The sequence below is a fragment of the Sorex fumeus genome, unplaced genomic scaffold (assembly GCF_029834395.1).
Source record: "Sorex fumeus unplaced genomic scaffold, SorFum_2.1 ptg000003l, whole genome shotgun sequence".
NCBI lineage: Eukaryota > Metazoa > Chordata > Mammalia > Eulipotyphla > Soricidae > Sorex > Sorex fumeus.
The window spans coordinates 28,077,217-28,096,888 of NW_026606060.1; the positions used below are offsets into that span (position 1 = coordinate 28,077,217).

General features: G+C 37.0%; 1 protein-coding gene across 1 annotated transcript in view; it reads left to right on the forward strand.

The window, feature by feature from the left end:
- The window catches only part of ACSS3 (acyl-CoA synthetase short chain family member 3), a 208,562-nt gene that overhangs the window by 174,136 nt on the left and 14,754 nt on the right, over positions 1 to 19,672 (forward strand). Inside the window, exons 12-13 of the mRNA XM_056117936.1 lie at positions 9,655 to 9,736; positions 12,483 to 12,605. Of these exons, the coding sequence (XP_055973911.1) occupies positions 9,655 to 9,736; positions 12,483 to 12,605 (205 nt within the window). The remainder of the gene's footprint in view (positions 1 to 9,654; positions 9,737 to 12,482; positions 12,606 to 19,672) is intronic.

Genomic DNA, 19,672 nt, shown 5'->3' on the forward strand with positions numbered 1-19,672 from the left:
AGTGATAATATTTCCTTCCATGAAGACTATATTCTAAAGAAGGTCTACTACAATCTAAAACCAAAAATTTTCAGAGACCACTTAGATGAGCTTTCAGAATGTTTTGGTGGACCTGTAAGGCATGTTTGAGGGCCAGGGAGATAGAGCAAGTGGTACAACACATGACTAGCAAATATGAAGGTCTGAATTTGTTCTCAGGAAGCTGCTGGGCCCCCACACCACAACCAAGGGCTATAGCCATGGTGCTCCTAAGCACTCAACAGTCACGACTCACTACCAGACAAACCATTCCAGGAGCTGCCATGGTAACTCCCCAAACATTGAAAAGGTAGTTCTTTAAAAAATTCGGTATTTTCTATTTCTTCGGAATCAAGGTGTTTCCAAGAGGTACTCAATAGGCCCAGGGCCACCAGCAATTCTTAACCATTGGGGTTGTTGGTTCAAGAAAGGGCTCTAGGACTTGATGCTTCTTGGATCATGTATACCTGTTATATCCCAGAAGATACAGGGACCTTCAGAGCTATCTCCCATACTGATTATCTTACGTTACTGGGAGTCAAGTAGGGTTCATGCCCAGCTACTGTACTATATTCTGGTGATAAAAAAATATTTTAAATACTGTTTGTTTAGGGATTAGACAATCTAATGTGTACTCAATCGCTGGGATTCTAACAATTTTTCAAATGTGAGGATTAAAGCCAGGGCTTCATTCATCAAGGATATGTTTTACCACTGAGTCATTGAATGTGAGGTTCTAAATTTAAAGAAATAGATTGGCCCTTAAATTTGTGAAATTTATAATAAAAATAAAAACATGTTTAATTACAAAATTAATATTCCAATGATGTTAATTTAGTCATAAAATTTTATTTAATGTTGAGTTATTTTAAGTCCTATTTTTTTCATTTTCCATAATTTTGGAATATACCAATGGTTGCTGAGATGGAATACTGGTAAAATAAATGTGTGACTTTTTGTCAAAACATTTTCAGAGCAAACTGAAAACCTTTATTTTTCAGAAATGATTCTAAATTACATGATACATTGCACTGTTTCATTATCTTTGTATAGTTATGAATTTATATAGTAATAAAAACAGAGTAGATTCCATAAGACTTCAAACTGAACTAGCAACCTATATAATCCCTGGGAGTGATCACCAGCCAAAGAGATAAATTTCCTCTCTTGATTACTTATGTAACTTAAAAAAATTACCTTGAACATTTACACAATGGAGTAGTATGTAGCTGTTAGAAAAGATGAAGTTATGAAATTTACATACAAGTGATACTACATGGAAAGTATCATGTTAAGTGAAATGACTCAGAAAGAAAGGGTTAGACATAGAAACATTGCATTTATCTGGGGAACATAAAGTAACAAAATAGGAGACTAACACCCAAGAATGGCCAAGATTAGTACCAGGAAGTTTTATCCATTGCTTGGAGGCCAACCACACATGCTGGGGGAAAGGGGAGCTCAGATAGAGAAGGGAGCACCAAATAAAGGTGTTGGGAGGATCCTCCCAGGATGGGAGAAGCATGCTGAGAGTAGACTATAGACCGAACATGGTTGTCACCCATTGCCTCTTTTGCAAACCACAACACCCAATAAGGGAGAGAGAACAAAAGGGAATGCCCTACCACAGAGGCAGGGTGGGATGGGGGGATGGGGAGTGGGAGGGATACTGGGATCCGTGATGGTGGGAAATGGGCTCTGGTGGAGGGATGGTATTTGATCATTGTATGGTTGAGACCCAAGCGCAAAAATTTGCAAGTCTGCAACTGTACCTCATGATGTCTCACTAATAAAAAAAAAGAATTCTGAATGTTATTATCAGTGTATACTCAAATGGAATAGCTAGGGATTTAAACAAGATTTATATTCAGGATATTCAATAAAAATGGTTTTCTTCAAAAAAAAATTACCTTGAATAATTGTCCTCCACTGTCCTCCCATTGATCATCAATTTGCTTGAGTGGGCACTAGTAATGTCTCCATTGTGAGACTTATTACTGTTTTGGGGATAACAAATATGCCATGGGGAGCTTTCCAGACTCTGCTGTGCGGGTGGAATACTTTCCGTAGCTTGCTGGGCTTTCTAAGAAAGGGACAGAGTAATCAAACCCAGGTGGCCACATGCCAGGCCCTACCCACTGCGTGATCACACCAGCCCACCTTGAATAATAATTAAATAAAATATTCTTTGAAAGAGAAGTAGTTATTAATGTTTTTTCCCTATTCTCTAGCCATATATGTAGTTAAAATAAAGAATAGATTGGAAAATATACAAGGAATATTTGAAATATTGAATTCAAACTATAATAAAATAAGTCAATAAAATAACATGTCTATTCTCATTTGTTAGCTTTTTGTAAGTCTGTAGTTTCTTATATCACTGTAAAATGATATGAATAGTAAACTATCTTTCTCTATTATTTTCTTTAAAATATAAAACTATAATCATATTTCTACACTTACAAATTCTCCATGTAGTGATTTTTATCCCATTAAGACCACACACTCTCAAATCAAGAATAGCATTATGAGAAAATCTTAGGGAATAAAACAGAAGAACCCATGATCCATTTTTTTTTTTTACTCTTTTTAAGACATTCTTGAAAGCACTGCTTTACTCTCCTGAGGATTCCTTAACTAGAAGGTGCATGTTTTAATGCTTGCTAAACTACTGTTTACCCGAGGATATAATGAGCATAAATTCTTTCATATCTGTCAGTTCCTTATATTTGTAGGATGTATCTCTCTAGTAGAAAGGGAGACTTCAGATCCCCATGGATATTAGAAATTCCTTTGAATTTGAAACCTACTTCAGGCAGTCAATTTAGTGGGAGAACTATGGTATACAAATCACTATGAATACAAAATGTTCGTGAGTTTTAAAAGGTGCTTCTGGAATTTCATTCAGTGCAGAATTAAAGGTATGAGTCTGTAATTTCCAGGTAACACAGAGCCAGCCAATAAAAGAAAGTTTTTACTGCAGTTGCTTTCCTAGGTAGCTCATTTCTCATTATTGTTGCAGCTACCAGTTTCTGGCTCTTGCTCTCCTGGGTATCCTTTTTTTCTGAGCAGATCCACTGTTGCCACTGGAAGTATGGCTTGTCTATCTCTTGCTGTTTTACACTGTCCCATGTTTGCAGCCAGTGATGGGGTCTTGAAAACTGTGTGACATTGTCTCAGAAGCTTTTACTTTGGTGCCTGCAAATCTCTCAGTCTCCAGATATTGAACTCCTGGTCCTCCGATGTTCTTATTTTTATAACTTAGCAAGATTGATTCAGCCGCTATATTGTTGTCTTGGAACAGGGTTAGGCAATTTTCTTTTAATAAGAGTAGCCTTAGAGAAAACCAAGGATGCCTCGAAATGTAATTCCGTTCCTTTCTGAATCTCGTATGGAGATTTTAGTAAGATGTTTTATTATCTTTATAGCAAAACTCTGAGGTGAACAGTGGCATAGAAGCTGTCCCCATTTTAGGCATAGGAATCTAAACATCATTAATTGTTTTACAGTAAAAAATACATTTATTATTTATTTTTAATCTGTCCATAGAGAAAAAACATTACTATTAGTCTTTCTTGGAAAGAAAAATGATCCTTAATGGAAATTGTAGATCTGAAAACAAACCTGAAGACCCTGTAGGAAAATATATGGGGGGTTCTGTGTTCACAATTCTGTAGGAAACAGGAGGGAGATCTTCAACTTATTTCTCTTACCTTAAGAATTCCTTCCTGGGAAGTGAAAACACAATCCTTTTTCTGCTAGTAGCAACATCTGGAAGTTTTACATTTTCAAGTTGCAGGAGTGTGTTAATTTCTATGGTAACGGGCATTATCTCCCTTCCTTAGCTACTGAAGGGTTCTCATAGCCTCCAGGCCTCTCTCTCAATAACACACACTGGCTAGAAGAGTCACAAGTATCTATGTGCTTCTGATTCTTCCTTAAGAATGCATGAATTTTCTGTATTTGCTACTTTGTAATAGCCCATTTTTAATAAGAAGACACTCTACAAAAAAGGCAAACTAGTTCTTATTTCAGGATCCCTTACCGTTGTGGATTTATTTTGTTTTAGGATCAAACTATTATAAGTAAGTCTAGGACCAAAAATTCTTTATAAAAAAATAGAAGCCATGGATGACTATAGCTCAAAGGTCAGCGTGCACTAGTAATAGAGTTAGAACTTTGAGACCACCTGGTCTCAGATTCTCTGAGGTGACACCAAAAGGCCCAAGCAGCATTGCATTCTTGGGCACTCGCATTACTGGATCCAGTTTTGTTGGACAAGTATCATTAGGTCCCTGGAGCATTATTTGGGAGGCTTCTTCCCATTACTAATAGCAATGGTCCCTTTGGAAAGCATGTTCTCTAAGAGGAAATCCTGATTCACAATTTGAAAAGTTGTAACAAAGCCCTTTCACACTACCTAGAGAAGCTAAGGCAAGTCTCATGGTGGTAATGTTTGGTCTTGGGTTTGAACTATCAGTATAGACATTACCCAGCTCATTTCTGTGTGTTTTGTTATAGTTTTTGTTTCTGTGCCACACCCAGTGGTGCTCAGGCCTTATTTTGGCGTTGTGCTCAGGGCTTACTCTTGGTGTGCTCTGGGTACCATATGGGGTGGCAGAGATCGAATTTAGGTTAGCCATATGCAAGGCAAATGACCAACCCACTAATACTCTCACTCCGGGCCCTCTGTGTATTTTTTAATGTTTTTTTCCTGCCTGTACCACTCCAGTATATTCTCATATTACCAAGATGATAGAAAAAAGGATCTTTCCTATAACTTCAGTAAATTGACCCTTCTCTATCCATTATTCCAGAATTTAAATCTGCTTTAAAATATGAAATGAATGATCAGTGAAACAAGAAGAAAAGTATTTGTTGTAATGCTAATAAAACAATTGTTTTTGTTCATATAAAACTAATTTCAGTTGGAAGCATTTTGCTTTTCTTGTCACATTCTTTATTGTTACTAATAAATGTTTTCTCACAAGTACTTCCAATTCTGAAGTACTTCCAAACCGTTTCTTCTTTTCTACATTTTTTGGGAAGAGGATTTCGGGCCGTACACAGAGGTGTTCAAGAATAACTCCTGTCTCTGTACTCAGAGAGTATACTTCTGGAGTGCTCTGGGGACCATCTGTGGTACTGGGGTTAAAACCAGGACCAGCTTTATAGAAGGCAAGCTCCTTCCTTCCTATACTCTCTCTCGGGCCTCTTTTCTATATTTCTTTATAATTTCTATGCTCCTTCTATGTGCTATCATTCAGGATTTTCCCTTTAGCACTCCCTTTCACAATTCAAATTAAAACATAAATTTTTTAATATACCAGACCTGGTTGGTGAAGAAAATTTAGTCTCTTCCTATTTTATCCTCTGATTATCTATTTCAATTCCATATTTTGCTTTCCAGACTGATCCCTATTTATATCTGGGAATAATGAAGTTGGCTTTGAGACCATCTCAAAAATGATGTAGGAAAGACACATATATCATTCTCAGTAGAGGCAGCACTTTATTAGGGACAAAAACTTTTCTTTAAAAACAGTGGTGAATTTAACCACTTACTGAGAAAGTTCTTTGACAAACGTTTTGCAGATTTATGTTTGACATTTTTTTATTAGCCTAATGGGCAAGACAACATTCACAATTGTTTTTCTCCCTTACTGTAATCTTTTATATACCATATACCAAATCTTAATTATCTGTGACTGTACTTAATATATTTTATCATTAATGTATCATATGATTGGGAAATACCAAGTACTCAATAAACATTAACTGAATGAGAAGAATAAATGCACAAGTAAATGAATGAATAAAACAATAGAGTAAGTTGTTTTCTTTACATGTATTCATTTTCTTTTCAATGGCTACTCTAATCAAATCTTCTCCATTCTAAATTACCATGAAGCTCTGCATCATGGAGCACTTTTACCAGAGAATGGCAAATATTTGTTCTTAATATACACATTTAAGCTGCTCAGAAGATCAGATTCTGTTTAATTCACAAAGTTCTAATTTATTTAGATTATTGTTGAAAACACTTAGGAATCTGTTTGTTATGACAAGGCTGTGTGTAGATACTGATGGACCAAATATCATATTAAAGGGAAATATAACAAAATATTGTTTAAAAATCTTTTTAGGGGGTGGAGTGATAGCACAGTTGGTAGGACGTTTGCCTGCACGCAGCTGACCTGGGTTCAATTCCCAGCATCCCATATGGTCCTCTGAGCACTGCCAGAAATAACTCCTGAGAGCAGAGCCAGGAGTTAACCCCTGTGCATTGTCAGGTGTGACCCAAAAAGCAAAAAAAAAAAAAATCTTTTTAAACAAATATGCCTATTTATATGCATAGTTATTTCTATGAAAGGGTACATGTTTAAATATTTGTGTCATGAATCAGGTGGAATGATGAAATAGCTTAGAAAGCGTAGACATATGGAAGTGATTTTAGATCTGGCATGTATATGACCAAATTTATTCACATAGACTTGGCATTGACTGGTTCCATTAGATCTGGCATGTACATTCTAATTTGTCTACTTTGTATTAAACGTAATGTGAATTTCTCTGTTGTCCCAGGTCCAGTCTGAATCTGAGTTTCCCTTTAGTCTTAGTTAATATTTTATTTTTCTTAGGATACAATAGGATGATTCTTTTCTTACACCCATGTACCTAAAAAAAGTCACCTAAAAAGAACCGCATGTCACCTGAAATCATTCAGTTGCAAATAAGTAAAATTTATTTTTCATTTAATGTGAAGGCAGAATTTATATCGTCAGATTTATTGTTGTTTATTTTACATCTAGTTGACTTTACTCATTAATAAATCATTAATCTTCTGGCATATATTGATTTCTACCTCTCGTGAATGTCCTCTTTACCTTTTTATCCTTGACTCACTGAAAATGCTGTCAGATTGAATGATTTTTTATTGTCTGCCATACTCATATTTTATTTCAGTGTTGATAATTATTTTTATACTTGCTTACAGAAGTCATAATTAAAACAAACTGAGGAGGTGACGTTATATACATGGTGGTTTAGAAAATTTGACATAGGGCAGCTAAAAGGACATGAATGTCAACAAAAACAGCAATGACATGCAACTTCTCTGTAGGCTTTTATACAGATGACAAAATACATACACAAGCATTCTTTAATTACATAATTACGGAATCCTATGCATTATGTGATTATGTCAGATTTGGGAATGAAGATATAGCATTTTAACTCCATCTTAATGTATTGCCCCAAAATGACCTACTGAGAGATTGGCCAAAAATGAAATGTGCAATTGTAGACAGACTTTTGATTCTCCTTGCAACAGCATTTTCTTGTGCATTTTCAGTTTTCAGAGTCTCAACACCAAACCATAATTTCACTTAGTATTTTATTGTGTGAGTATAAGAGGGTAGGTTTTTGAAATTCTTAAATTTGACAGTGTCTAAATTTACATAATCTAAAAACATCTGTTGCTTACCACATGTATCCAAAAAAGAGTTTGAGTGGGTATTTTTATTAGGTGGCACTTCCCACAGGGAACTTATATAAGGATTTTTTTCTCTCCTCTCCTTCTCTCCCTTCTCCTCTGTCCCCTCCTGTCTTCTCTTTCTTCTCCTGAAGCAAGTTAGTTTTTATTCAAACATATTTAGAAAGATGTGTGTGTGTGTGTGTGTGTGTGTGTGTGAGAGAGAGAGAGAGAGAGAGAGAGAGATAAAAAGAGTGGGGGGGTGGGGGAGCGGGAAAGAGAGGAACACCTGAAATATCTGTTGTAGAGAGAGAAAGGGTTTCTCCATGGTGGAAATAAGCTACTAAAGAAACTGTAGCACTGTAGTTCTGTCCTTCAGTTGTTCATCGATTTGCTTGAGTGGGCGCCAGGAACATCTCCATTGTGAGACTTGTTACTGTTTTTGGCATATCTAATATGCTATGGAGAGGTTGCCAGGCTCTGCCATGCAGGCAGAATACTCTCAGTAGCTTGCCGGGCTCTCCGAGAGGGGTGGAGGAATCAAACCCGGATCGGCCGCATGCAAGGTAAACGCCCTATCCATTGTGCTATCGCTCCAGCCCAGTAAAGAAACAAGCAGTGAAACCCATGTTCAAGGGAGAACAGGAGCTTAGAGAGCAAGTCTTCACTTCCCTTCCCTTCCTCTTCCCCTTCCCTTCCCCCTCTCCAGTCCCCCCTTCTTTTCTCCTTCCCCTTTTCTCCTTTTCTTGCCTTAGCTTTTGCTTCCATCCCTTCTCTTCCATCTCTTCCCTTCCCTTTCCTTTATTTTTGATATTGGTCTTGGGCCATAATTGGCAGTACTCAGGGCTTACTCCAGGCTCTATGCTCAAAGAGGACTCTAGTGGTTCTCAGGTAACATGCATCATCAGAGATCAAACTGGTATCAGCTACTTGCAATGTGTGAGGCAAGTGGCTGAATGGTGTGCTATCTTGGCAGCCCCAAGAATTAATTTTTTTGTATAGTAAGTTAAAAATAGAAAAACATTTGGTCTCACCATGTGTTATTGCCTGTTAGGTACTATGGACTAAAGAAGGAACATGACAAAATTAGTCAAAACAAGAGATATATACCAAGTTATATTCTCTTAACTATTCATAAGAGTGATAAATCTCATAGGTTTAAAAGATAATAAAAGGAAAAACATAAAAGAAGAGGCCATTCCTGAGCAGGAAGTGCATTGCTTGTGATGATAAGATTGCTTGTGGGTCACTTACTAATATTCTTTTATACAAGATTTATCAAGGATAGCATTTGGGCTGGAGTGATAGTACAGCGGTAGGGCGTTTGTCTTGCGCAGGGTCAGCCTGGCCGAGCCAGGTTCGATTCCTCCGCCCCTCTCAGGAGAGCCTGGCAAGCTACCGAGAGTATTCAATATGCCAAATACAGTAACAAGAAAGTCTCACAATGGAGATGTTACTGGGCCTGCTCAAACAAGCAAGCATTTGGTACCTTGGCACTGGGGGAAAGAAAATATTTATAATTTTCAATATTTATAAATAAGAGAAGTATGAGTATTTATCTTCAGAAGCTATTCAGAGTTCAGAGAGTACTGGGGCAAGGCCCACCCTCGCATGAAGCTGACACCATGAAGCTGTTGATCCTTGGTGCTACATGTTCTCTTGATCATTATTGCCTGGTGCAGCCCTGGAAATGGCTGAAGTGGCCTCAGTAATCCTCAGCACTCTGAGGTTCCACCATTGAAACCCCAATCAATGAAGCCCAGTTGGTCAAAAATCATTGGCAGCCCCACCCTTGGGACTCCTGAGCACTGTTTGGGAATACCCCCATTAAGTATAAATCAGTGCTACATTTTAATCAGTTTTTTTAGGTATTATACTTCTTATTGAAACAATTAATATTGCCAGAAATGTTTGAAAGTTCAAATAATATGTTCCTTTTGTATATTTTCCAGAAAAATAGTCATTCTTAATTGACTGTGTTATGTTCTAGTCAACTACTTTACTTAACTATGAACTGTTCAGCATATGAAGGGATTGGAAACAAATGTGGGATTGAAATTATAGTTATACATTCCACTGGCAAATTTTTAGTTATAATCAATGTGTCTTTTTTATCATTTCATTGTTAATTGCTCTGTTTCTTTTTGTCTTTTTAATATAAGGTTACCATTACCACCTGGGGCTTTTTCAGGACTCTGGAAGAATCAGGAAGCATTCAAGCATTTATACTTTGAAAAATTTCCTGTAAGAATTTTGTTTACTTAAAATATCGTCTTGGATATTTCTTGATATTCTGTTTGCCTGGCAAACTACCCGTGACATATTCGATATGCCAAACACAGTAACAAGTCTCACAATGGAGACGTTACTGGGCCCGCTCGAGCAAATCGATGAACAACAGAAAGACCGTGACCGTGACTGTATACTGTTTGCCTATTTGACTGAGCAATACATCTTGTATGGTTATAGATCATAAAACAGCTTTTAAAAAAGTTGTCAAAGTTTTCAGATTTCAGTAGTAAAACTACCCAGTTTACAATTTTCTAAGAATATATCAGTCTATGCTTATTTTGTCTCTGGATATATGTTTCTGTTTCTTTTGCCAACTTTCTGGAAGTGTATTAGTCCTTATCATGTGAATAATTTTGCTAAATTAAAATAATTGTTTTGTTAGGGGGTCATAACAGACTGTTCTTAGGATTTACTACTGTATTTATGCTCAGAAATCATTCCTGGTGGGACTTGGGAGACTACATATGGTGCCAGGGGTCAAACCTAGGACAGCTGATTGCAAGTCAAGCACCTCGTTCTTTGTAATACTTCTTAGGTCCTTTTAATTAAAAATTATGGGAGGATTTCTATTCATTTTGGATATAGGAGTCTTTTGGATTCCACTGCCAAGACAGAAAAATGAAATTGTCATAAGCAAGTAGTGTTCTATTAACTCCTTAGCCTTATTTGAACAAAGTACATTTAATTTTTTAGAAATTATATTTTTCTCTTACTAGCAATAGCACAGCGGGTAGGGCACTTGCCTTGCATGCGCCCGGCCTGGTCTACCCAAGTTTGATTCCTCCACCCCTCTCGGAGAGCCTGGCAAGCTACCGAGAGTATCTCGCCCACACTGCAAAGCCTGGCAAGCTACCTGTGAAGTATTCAATATGCCAAACACAGTAGAAATAAGTCTCACAATGGAGACGTTACTGAGCCCGCTCAAACAATGATGAACAATGGGAGGACAGTGCTATAGTGCTATTTTCAAAAGTTTTGAATAAATGTTCCCCAAGGACAAAAGTTAAACAATACAGAAAAATTAAGATGGTGATTTCAAAATTCTACAAGTTACTCTTACTGCCTGGATAAAAAAGGATATTCCTTTTTTGTCATTTACATATTACCACTGGCAGATATATGGTTATAAAAACGTGTTATTAGTAAGAGATATCATGGTCCTACCATCATTTTTTGCTGTCCTTCTTGTCAGCCTTGATGAAAAGTACCCAGACCTCTTTATGCACTGGATTAGATAAATGCTCAGAATTTCATTTCAAAACTAGGGTCATAGTAGTTTAATAAATAACAGATAGAATGACATAATTCTATCTGTTAGTTGTGAATGAAAGGCAGCCAACCTAATCAACTAGACAAATGCATGGAACGGAACTTAAAATATCTCCCTTTACAAGTAGAGCTCAGAGTAAAATGACCCCAAGAGCCAAGATTAAACTTTTTTGAGAGGGACTGTGGCAGGAAAGATTTGTCAGTGTAGTTGACTCCAGTCAACTCCATCTGTCTGCTTGATGGGCCACAGTTAAACCATCAAAGTACTGATGTGATTACTTATGTTGTGACGATGGCAAATAGTATGTCCATGTGATTTTTAACATGATCGCCTTTGACACTTGAAAGCTCCTTCAAAATCCCATGTAATGATTAATCAATGTGCTGTGACTTTATATTTTATTTTGTAACCCTGTTCTCTCAAATAAGGACTTAAGAACAGCACATAAAAGATGAGAATTTTTTTCTGTAGATGATATGCGGTGAAGCTAACTTTAGAAATCACATATTTGATTCCAGAGTCCATATTCTTAACTCTTGTTTATCTGTTGAATGGTAGTTGCAGTATTAATCACAGTAGAGAAGACCAGTTATTGAACACTTGTGTTACATGAGGGTCTTCCATCATTAAACACAACATTTAATTTATTCTTCACACAGATCTGATAATGGATAGTTATTAACCCATGTAACAGATGGGCATATTGAGTCTTAAAATAGTTAAGAATACAAATAATAGCTCATTTGAATTTTTTTTTACCTAGACGCCATGTTAATAAACATACTTATCAAAATAACTTTAGAGGTATTAGGGGAAGTAAAGTTTACTACTTTCTTATAATTCTTGATTTCTGTCCTCTGGTAAATACTGTACTAGTAAAGATGTGCTGTTACTTTGAATTGATTATAAATCAAATGTCATTATTTACTATTGTACTTTATTGAAGCTTAGAACAAATACAAGCTTTTGAAAATAATTATAACAAAAGAAGACATCTTTTAAAGAATTACTTCACAATACCAAAGCATATTGGAAATATTGAAAAAACAGTCATATTTACAAACTTTATAATTCTCAGTTCATCATATACCTGAATAATGTTCTTCTAGTATTAGAAGAACACACTAGAAACAAAAAAGATAATGCAGAAAGCCAGGTACTCTCCTCAGTTCTACCCCAGCTTCACTTATGATCCCTAGACTCCCATCAGGAAAGACAGATCTAGGAATAAGACTAGAATATTGCTGGTGTGGCCCCAATTAAAAAAAAAACTAACAGAAACAACAAAAAATCCAAACAATTTATTCTTTACTCTGAAACATCAAAGACATATAGTAAACCCATTCTATCACACTTATATATAACAAGTTTATAAATTATTATATTAGCAACATTACCTGTTAACTAAACATCACTTTTTATTTCCAGGGATATTATGACACAATGGATGCTGGTTACATGGATGAAGAAGGTTATTTGTATGTTATGTCTCGAGTTGACGATGTGATAAATGTAGCTGGTCATAGGATTTCTGCTGGAGCCATTGAAGAGGTATTGATGAGTCTAGCTGGAAAATTATTACACCCTTCATTTAAAGGGGAAGTTGTTGCTACAATATGCTCTCTTCATTTTTTTTATCTGCATTTCATATCTCCACACTTCTCCCTCCTATACAAGTCTCAATAGTACTAATTTTAAGTGCCTTCCTACATCTTATTTATGGGGTAGAAAAATATGTTTTCTTCCTGAAATGTACCACTTGATTGCTAGTAACTTCTAGCAATCAAATAGCACATGATTTGCTTCAGGTTTGCTTGCTGTCTTTAAAGGATGTGTAAGATGTGGCTTATTGTTCTGTTAAATTGAGAATTTTCTTTAAATGCTGGTTGTGCAAAGTCCCTGAAAGAGGTTTTTAGTGTTTTTCTTTTTTTACTTTCTTGTTATATAATGCTATAAGTTTTTATACTTGTATAGAGTCTTAGAATCATCAACAAAGGCAAAATATTTTAACACCCAAAGAATTTTTTATATCATCACCTTTGTATTCTGACCCTTCTTTTCCATAACCCCTAGTACCAACTGATGTTTTTCTGTTCCTATGTCCTTTGTCATCTCTACAATGAATGGAAGTGGAAATATAAATGAAATGGAAAGATGCAATTTGTAACATTTTGAAATTGGGTTATCTGAGAAAAAGCCCCTTAAGTCCTCTAGTTGTGTGTGTATATTTTTTAGATTATACATCCGTACCATTTTTATATGTTATATAGTATTCTGTATGGATGTACTAATCAATTTCTATTAATATATACTTGCATTATTTCTTGTTCATAACAAACAAAAATGATGTTACCGTATACATTCAAGCATACGTTTTTGTGCAAAATAAGGTCTTCTCTAGGATAAATACTATAGTTAGTTTCCTGTTTATTTGATGAGTAGAGTATATTTTAGGTTCATACGATATACTAAACTATTTCTCAGAGTTGCTGTGCTATTTTAGATTCCCACTAACAGTGTTGGAAATTCCTATTTTTCCATCTTCATTAGTACTTAGAGTTTTTATTTATTTTGTGAAAGATTCTAATAGATGTGTAATTTTAACTAATTGTTCTTTTTATTTGTTCTCTTTTGGCCATGGTTAATGACCTTGGGAATATTTGCACATTCTTTCTTGTAATTCTTATGCCTTCTTACTTTAACTATTAAAATAGTCTATCATTTTTATACATAAGATTGCTTTCTTATTGCTAATTTTGAGAGAACTTTGGGTATTTTGAGTACATGTTCCATTTCTGCTATATGATTTGTAAAGTTTTCTTCCAGCCCGTGGCTGACCTGCTTATTATCCTAACTGTTCATAAGAGAGAAAAAGTATCTTTCATATTGATGAAGTCTAATGATCTTTGTGTCATTATGTAAGAAATGTCACTTAATCCAAGGTTATATTTTCTCTTTGTTTTCACCCAGTAGTTTGTTTGTTTTTGTTTTTTTTTTTTACATTTGCTTTTAAAGCTTTAAATATTCTATCATCTCACATTTCTATTTTTAAATTTTAATTTATTTGGTGTAGAGGGCAAGATATAGGTTAGAGGTTATCCTTTAAATATGGATGCCAATTGTCCCTAACATTTTTTTTAAATGACTGCCCTTTCTTCATTGAATTGTGTTTGTTCCCTTGTCAAAAACAAAATGACTCTACGCATGGACTGAATATTATATTTTTCTGCTTAATTGATTTATGTACTTATCTTGTCACCTATAATATCTTTATATTGGAGTTTACAGGATGTATTAAAGTTGAATAATGTCCATATTTTTTATCTATCTCAAAATTGTTTTGGAAACTCTACTTGCTTTACTAGCTTACATATATTTTAGACTGGGCTTTTCTATAGTTATAATAAATCCTACATGAGTTTTTTTAGGGGATTTGTAGACCACAACTGGAAGTGTTTAGGGGGTTTTCCTGGCTCTCTGCTCAGAGATTACTTCTGCTAGTGATCAGGAGACCATATGTGGTAGTAGTTATTGAAACTGTGTTGACCACTTTCAAAGCAATAACCCTGTCTGCTATGCTAACACTCCAGCCCCTTGATTGAGATTATTTTACATCTATAGATCATTTTGAGAAAAATGGCTGCCTGAACCATGCCAAAACTTCCAATGGATGAACTCTGTAAATGTCTCCATTTATTATCACTGTATCACTGTCATCCTGTTGTTCATTGATTTCCTTGAGCAGGCACCAGTAACATCTCCATTCATCCTAGCCCTGAGAATTTAGCAAGTGCCACATTGGAGGTTCTTTCAGGGTCAGGGGAATGAGACCCATCATTGTTACTGGGTTTTGGCATATTGAATACACCATGGGGAGCGTGACAGACTGCTGTGATGGCAGAATACTCTTGGTAGCCTGCCGGGTTCTCCGAGAGTGAGAATAATTCAATAAGCTTTCGGAAGCTTGGTTTTATAGTCTCTGCATCTTGGCCATTGATGGGATTACACGGTGCTGGGGGCAGTTGGTGGGTGTAACATTACATCCATTTATTAAGATTTTTAAAATGTGTTTACTGGAATTTTATATTTTTAGTATATGGATACTAAACATATTTTGTTACATCTAAGCCTTATTTCTTATTATAGATAAGTGTTTTTAATGTTAATATCTAAGTTTTATTTTATGGAAATGGTGCCTAGAGGTACTGTTAACTTTTATGAATTGATACAGATTCTGGGATTTTGTTGAATTCATCAATCAATTCTGTATAGGAGGTGTTTTGTTTTGTAGACTGTGAATAGAAATAGTTATGTTCTTTTATTTCCAGTTTGATTTTCTTTTCTTTCTTTTCTTGTCTCTAAATTAGCTAGAACTACACTATTGTACTAAGTCTTGTTCCTACCATCAACTTTCAAAAAAATTCAGTATTTTGCATTAAGACTGATACTACCTGTAGGTGTTTCTGTATATGACCTTTGTCAAATGAGACTGTTTTCTCCTATTCTAAATTGTTGAGGTTTTTCTTTGATCTTGAGTGGATATTGAAATTTTCCCTATGTTTGTTGATTTTTTTCCTACCTTTATTGATCACCTTCATGTATCACTGTCATCCTGTTAGTTGTCAAATTACTCAAGCTGGCGCCAGTAACATCTCTATTCCTCCCAGCCCTGAGATTTTAGCAGTCTTCTTACTCATCTTTCCCCAATGATTGGAGGCTCTTTTAGGGTCAGAGGAAGGAGACCTATTGTCGTTACTGTATTTAGCATATCTAATATGCCACTGGCAGCTTGCCAGGCTCTGCCTGTGTGGGCAGGATACTCCGTAGCTTGCTGGGCTCTCCAAGAGGCATAAATGGGTAGGAAATGTCTTATAATGTGTCCAGAAAGCAGCCTGGAGCGTGGCAGTGGTTGGGCAGTGGAGGTTAGCTGCTGCCGGGGCTGGGTCCCTTGGGGTGGGGAGGGCTCTGACCCGCCCCACAGTCTGGTGCGGAATCCAGTGGCATGGTTCTGGGATCCTCCTATATACTCCCATCTGGGAGGAGTATCCTGAGTTCTGGAGGGTGGCCAATGAGGAGATTATTTGGTGCTGGCAGGGTGTGGCTTATGGGTGTGACCCCTGAGTAACCAGAGACTGGGAGAAGCAGGTAGAGGATCTTTGTTCCAGGTTCTGTTGAGTCCAAAATCCAACGTCACAAAGTTCTGCATTATCTTGGTTCTGTGGGACTTCGTTCTTGTGTAAGTCTCGGCCTAATTGTCTGGAAAGCGGTCTGGAGCGTGGCAGTGGTTGGGCAGTGGAGGCCGGCTGCCGGGGCTGAGTCCCTTGGGGTGGGAAGGGTTCTCACCCGTCCCATAGCCTGGCACAGAATCCCACCTTTATTGATAGGATTTCTTTTTCAGGTATTCATATGATTACCTAACCTGCATTTCAATTCATCATCTTTGCATTTCAGAGATAAAACTCACTTTGCAGCAATGTATTATTATTTGTATGAGCAATTTTATTTTAATTTTACAAATGCATCTTGTTCTAAAGTTTAATTTGTGTAGTAATCAGAAAGCCATTTTATTATTCTAAACAATGTTTAATTCATAAATGTTTGTCTGATCTATTATTTTTAATCTACTTGGATCATCATATTATTTCCAGTTGACTTCTATGTAAATGAGTTTTTCAAAATTATAGTCTGATAATTTTTTGCTAGTGTTTTAAGGTCTCTTACATTCATAATTACAGATATACTTATGTCTACCTATTTATTACCTTCTCTCTTTTTTCTTTTTTCATTCTCCCATCATTATCTTTTCTCAGTTTTTAAGTTTTTTTAAAAAAATATTGAATGTCAATAAAATGGACCATTACAAAGCTGTTTATGATTGAATTTCAGTCATGCAATGACCCAACAACCATCTCTCCACTAGTGTACATTTCCCACCACCAATGTCCCCTGTTTCCCTCCCACCATCCCTCAATAATAACCCCCCACAACCTGCCTCTATGACAGGCAGTTTTTCTTTCTGCCTATCCTTTTTTTCATTATGATTTGCAATACAGGTACAAAGAGGTCATCATGTTTGTTCAGGGTGTTCAGCGTTTTTATGGAGAAGGTAAGGATGGAGCAGCTTTAACTGTTTGCAAGTTTTTGGGTTTGAACGTGACTGTGAGGGTTAAGAAAGTACAGGGAATTTGGGGGTGGTAGCACATGCCAACCCCATGAAAGTTTGAAGATTTCAGTCACAAAACCTGCATACCCAAATTTTCAGAAATTATATCTTTGTAAGGTCCACCTGGAGATTGTGAAGTCCGATTGAGGATATGGCAGTGATTTTGGGTTGTGGAAGCAAGTGGCTGCTGGGGGCTCTGCTTGGATTGACCTGCCCCATTCTGATCTACCTTGCTCTGTTAAGTGTTTCATGAGTCTGAGATTAACTCTGGCTTTGGTCTCTTTTGACATTTATTTATACATCTCTAAAGCAAGGCTGACAAATGACCTTGTATAGATGAACTGGGGTTGGTTTGTGGAGGTGGCTCCCCTATCCTTAACTTTTGACCATTTAATTTCTAGGAAAACTTGGTCCCAAATTCTTGGGGTTCAGCCAGAGGCATAGTGGCAATTATGGGGTATTAGGAAGTCTAAAGGCACAGTCAGGCTGCTGATACACTCACCGCACAGGTACAGGGTGACCTGCTGGCGGCACCATAACCCCAAATTTTAAGGTTTTTATTTCTCGGCTGGTTTGTTTTATAGCTTCTGTTGCTTTGCTGAAGTATCTATACATTTCTATTGCCATCAATGTATGTTCATGCTGCTTGACCTATTTTCTGGTCTCATCCTAAGTGTATGTGTAGGAAACTCTGTGTCAAGGTTAGGCATCTTTATAATAGGTGTGACATTTGTCTAGGTATTATTATTCACAAGCGTTTACCAGAAGTTTTCTATAGAATTAGCAAGGCATTCTATCATTGAGAAATACATAGCAATGTTCTCTATTTCTAAGGAGGAAGTTTTCTTTTATACCTTGTGAAAGGCTCTCTTGTGTAGCTATTGGTTTAAATGCAAACTCCAACATTTTTTAGTGTAAATAAAATTCTTCAGGGAGGAAGAAGCCCTGATTACCTCAGTACTTACAACCTAGAAATGGGCCCAAGTTCAGATACTACATAAAAATATCTGGAAAGATTGCAAGCCAGTCTCCAACTTTTTCCTGTGCCTCCAGCCTAGGCCTCCAGTACATTTGCATCTCCTAGGTAAATTTGAAACTGTTCTGATCAACAGGCATGTCTAATTCTCACAGTTTGAATGTTTGAACATACAAAGATGCTTGGGGATATTTTCTTTTTAACAGTAGCAATGAGGAATCCACTGAAGTTTCATTCCTCCACATTTACAAATATTACTTCAAAATATTTGAAAAGTCTACTATTTGGGTCATCTTGGGGTTTTGATGCTGGTGGTCCCTGGGTGACTTATGTGAAGCGAAGAAGAGAGAGACAGGAATTTTCTCCTTATCCACCTCTGCCACCCTGGGACCAGCTGGGATGGCTAGGATGATAGAGTGGGAAGATCCCTGGCATGGCAAGGACCTCAAACCCTGCCAACCCCACTAGCTAGCTGTCAGGTCGCACCTGATATCCACTTGTTAAAATCCCCACCACTTGATTTCTTGGTGAGCTGTGGACTTAGCCTGGAACAAGGAATTGTTCCTTTCAGGAAAAAGGTTAGTCAGTCCTAGGCATTACCCACGCCTTTTGGGCCCTTGTATTTCTCACAGATATGAATTTCAGGAGGAGATGAGCGGTAATATAGAAACAGATTTTAATTGGAAGTTTTTTGAGTAAGGAAATGGAGGGAGGTAGGAAGGATACAAAGAGAGACAGAGAGATACAGAGAGAGAGGAGAGAGAGAGAAGAGAGTGAGGAGAGAGGAAAGGGGGGAGAGAGAGAGACAGAAACAGAGGCAGAGAGAGACAGAGAGGGAGAGAAAACATGGGCATCTACAAAGGTGGAAAGAGCCCCAATATACATTTCAGCATTAGATATAAAAGTACATATCTCAAGAAATGCGGGCACCACATGCGTTTGGCCAGGATATGAGGACGCAAGCAACACATGGGTTCAGGCAGCATGTGTGCATACCTGCTTCCTTTTATTAAGATGAATTTTATAGGGTTTCTCCCATGTAAAATCTGATCCATGGAGGACTTTGTACCTAGTGAGTCCATTGCTAGGGTGGTTCCATTGGCCTGGAGTCTTCTGAGGTGTGAAGGTGATGAAGTATTGTCATTGAAGGAAGGAGTTTGAAGCTTTCGGAGAATTTCCTTCAGGTCCTTCTCCTTCAAGAACTCGTCTGCAGGCCTTGTCTCTGCTGAAGTCTGTCCTTTCTGTAGAGAGGTGTCAGACTCCTCAGGGTCAGCTGCTGGAGCCTGGTGACGGATTTATCACACAATCACAAATCATCCTGTTATTCGTCGATTGCCTCGAGCAGGCCCCAGTAATGTCTCTTTCATCCTAACCCTGAGATTATATTCAAGGCTCTTTAGGAGAATGAGATCCATCATTGTTACTGGTATTTGGCATATTGGGTATGCCACGGGGAGTTTGCCAGACTCTGCCATGTGG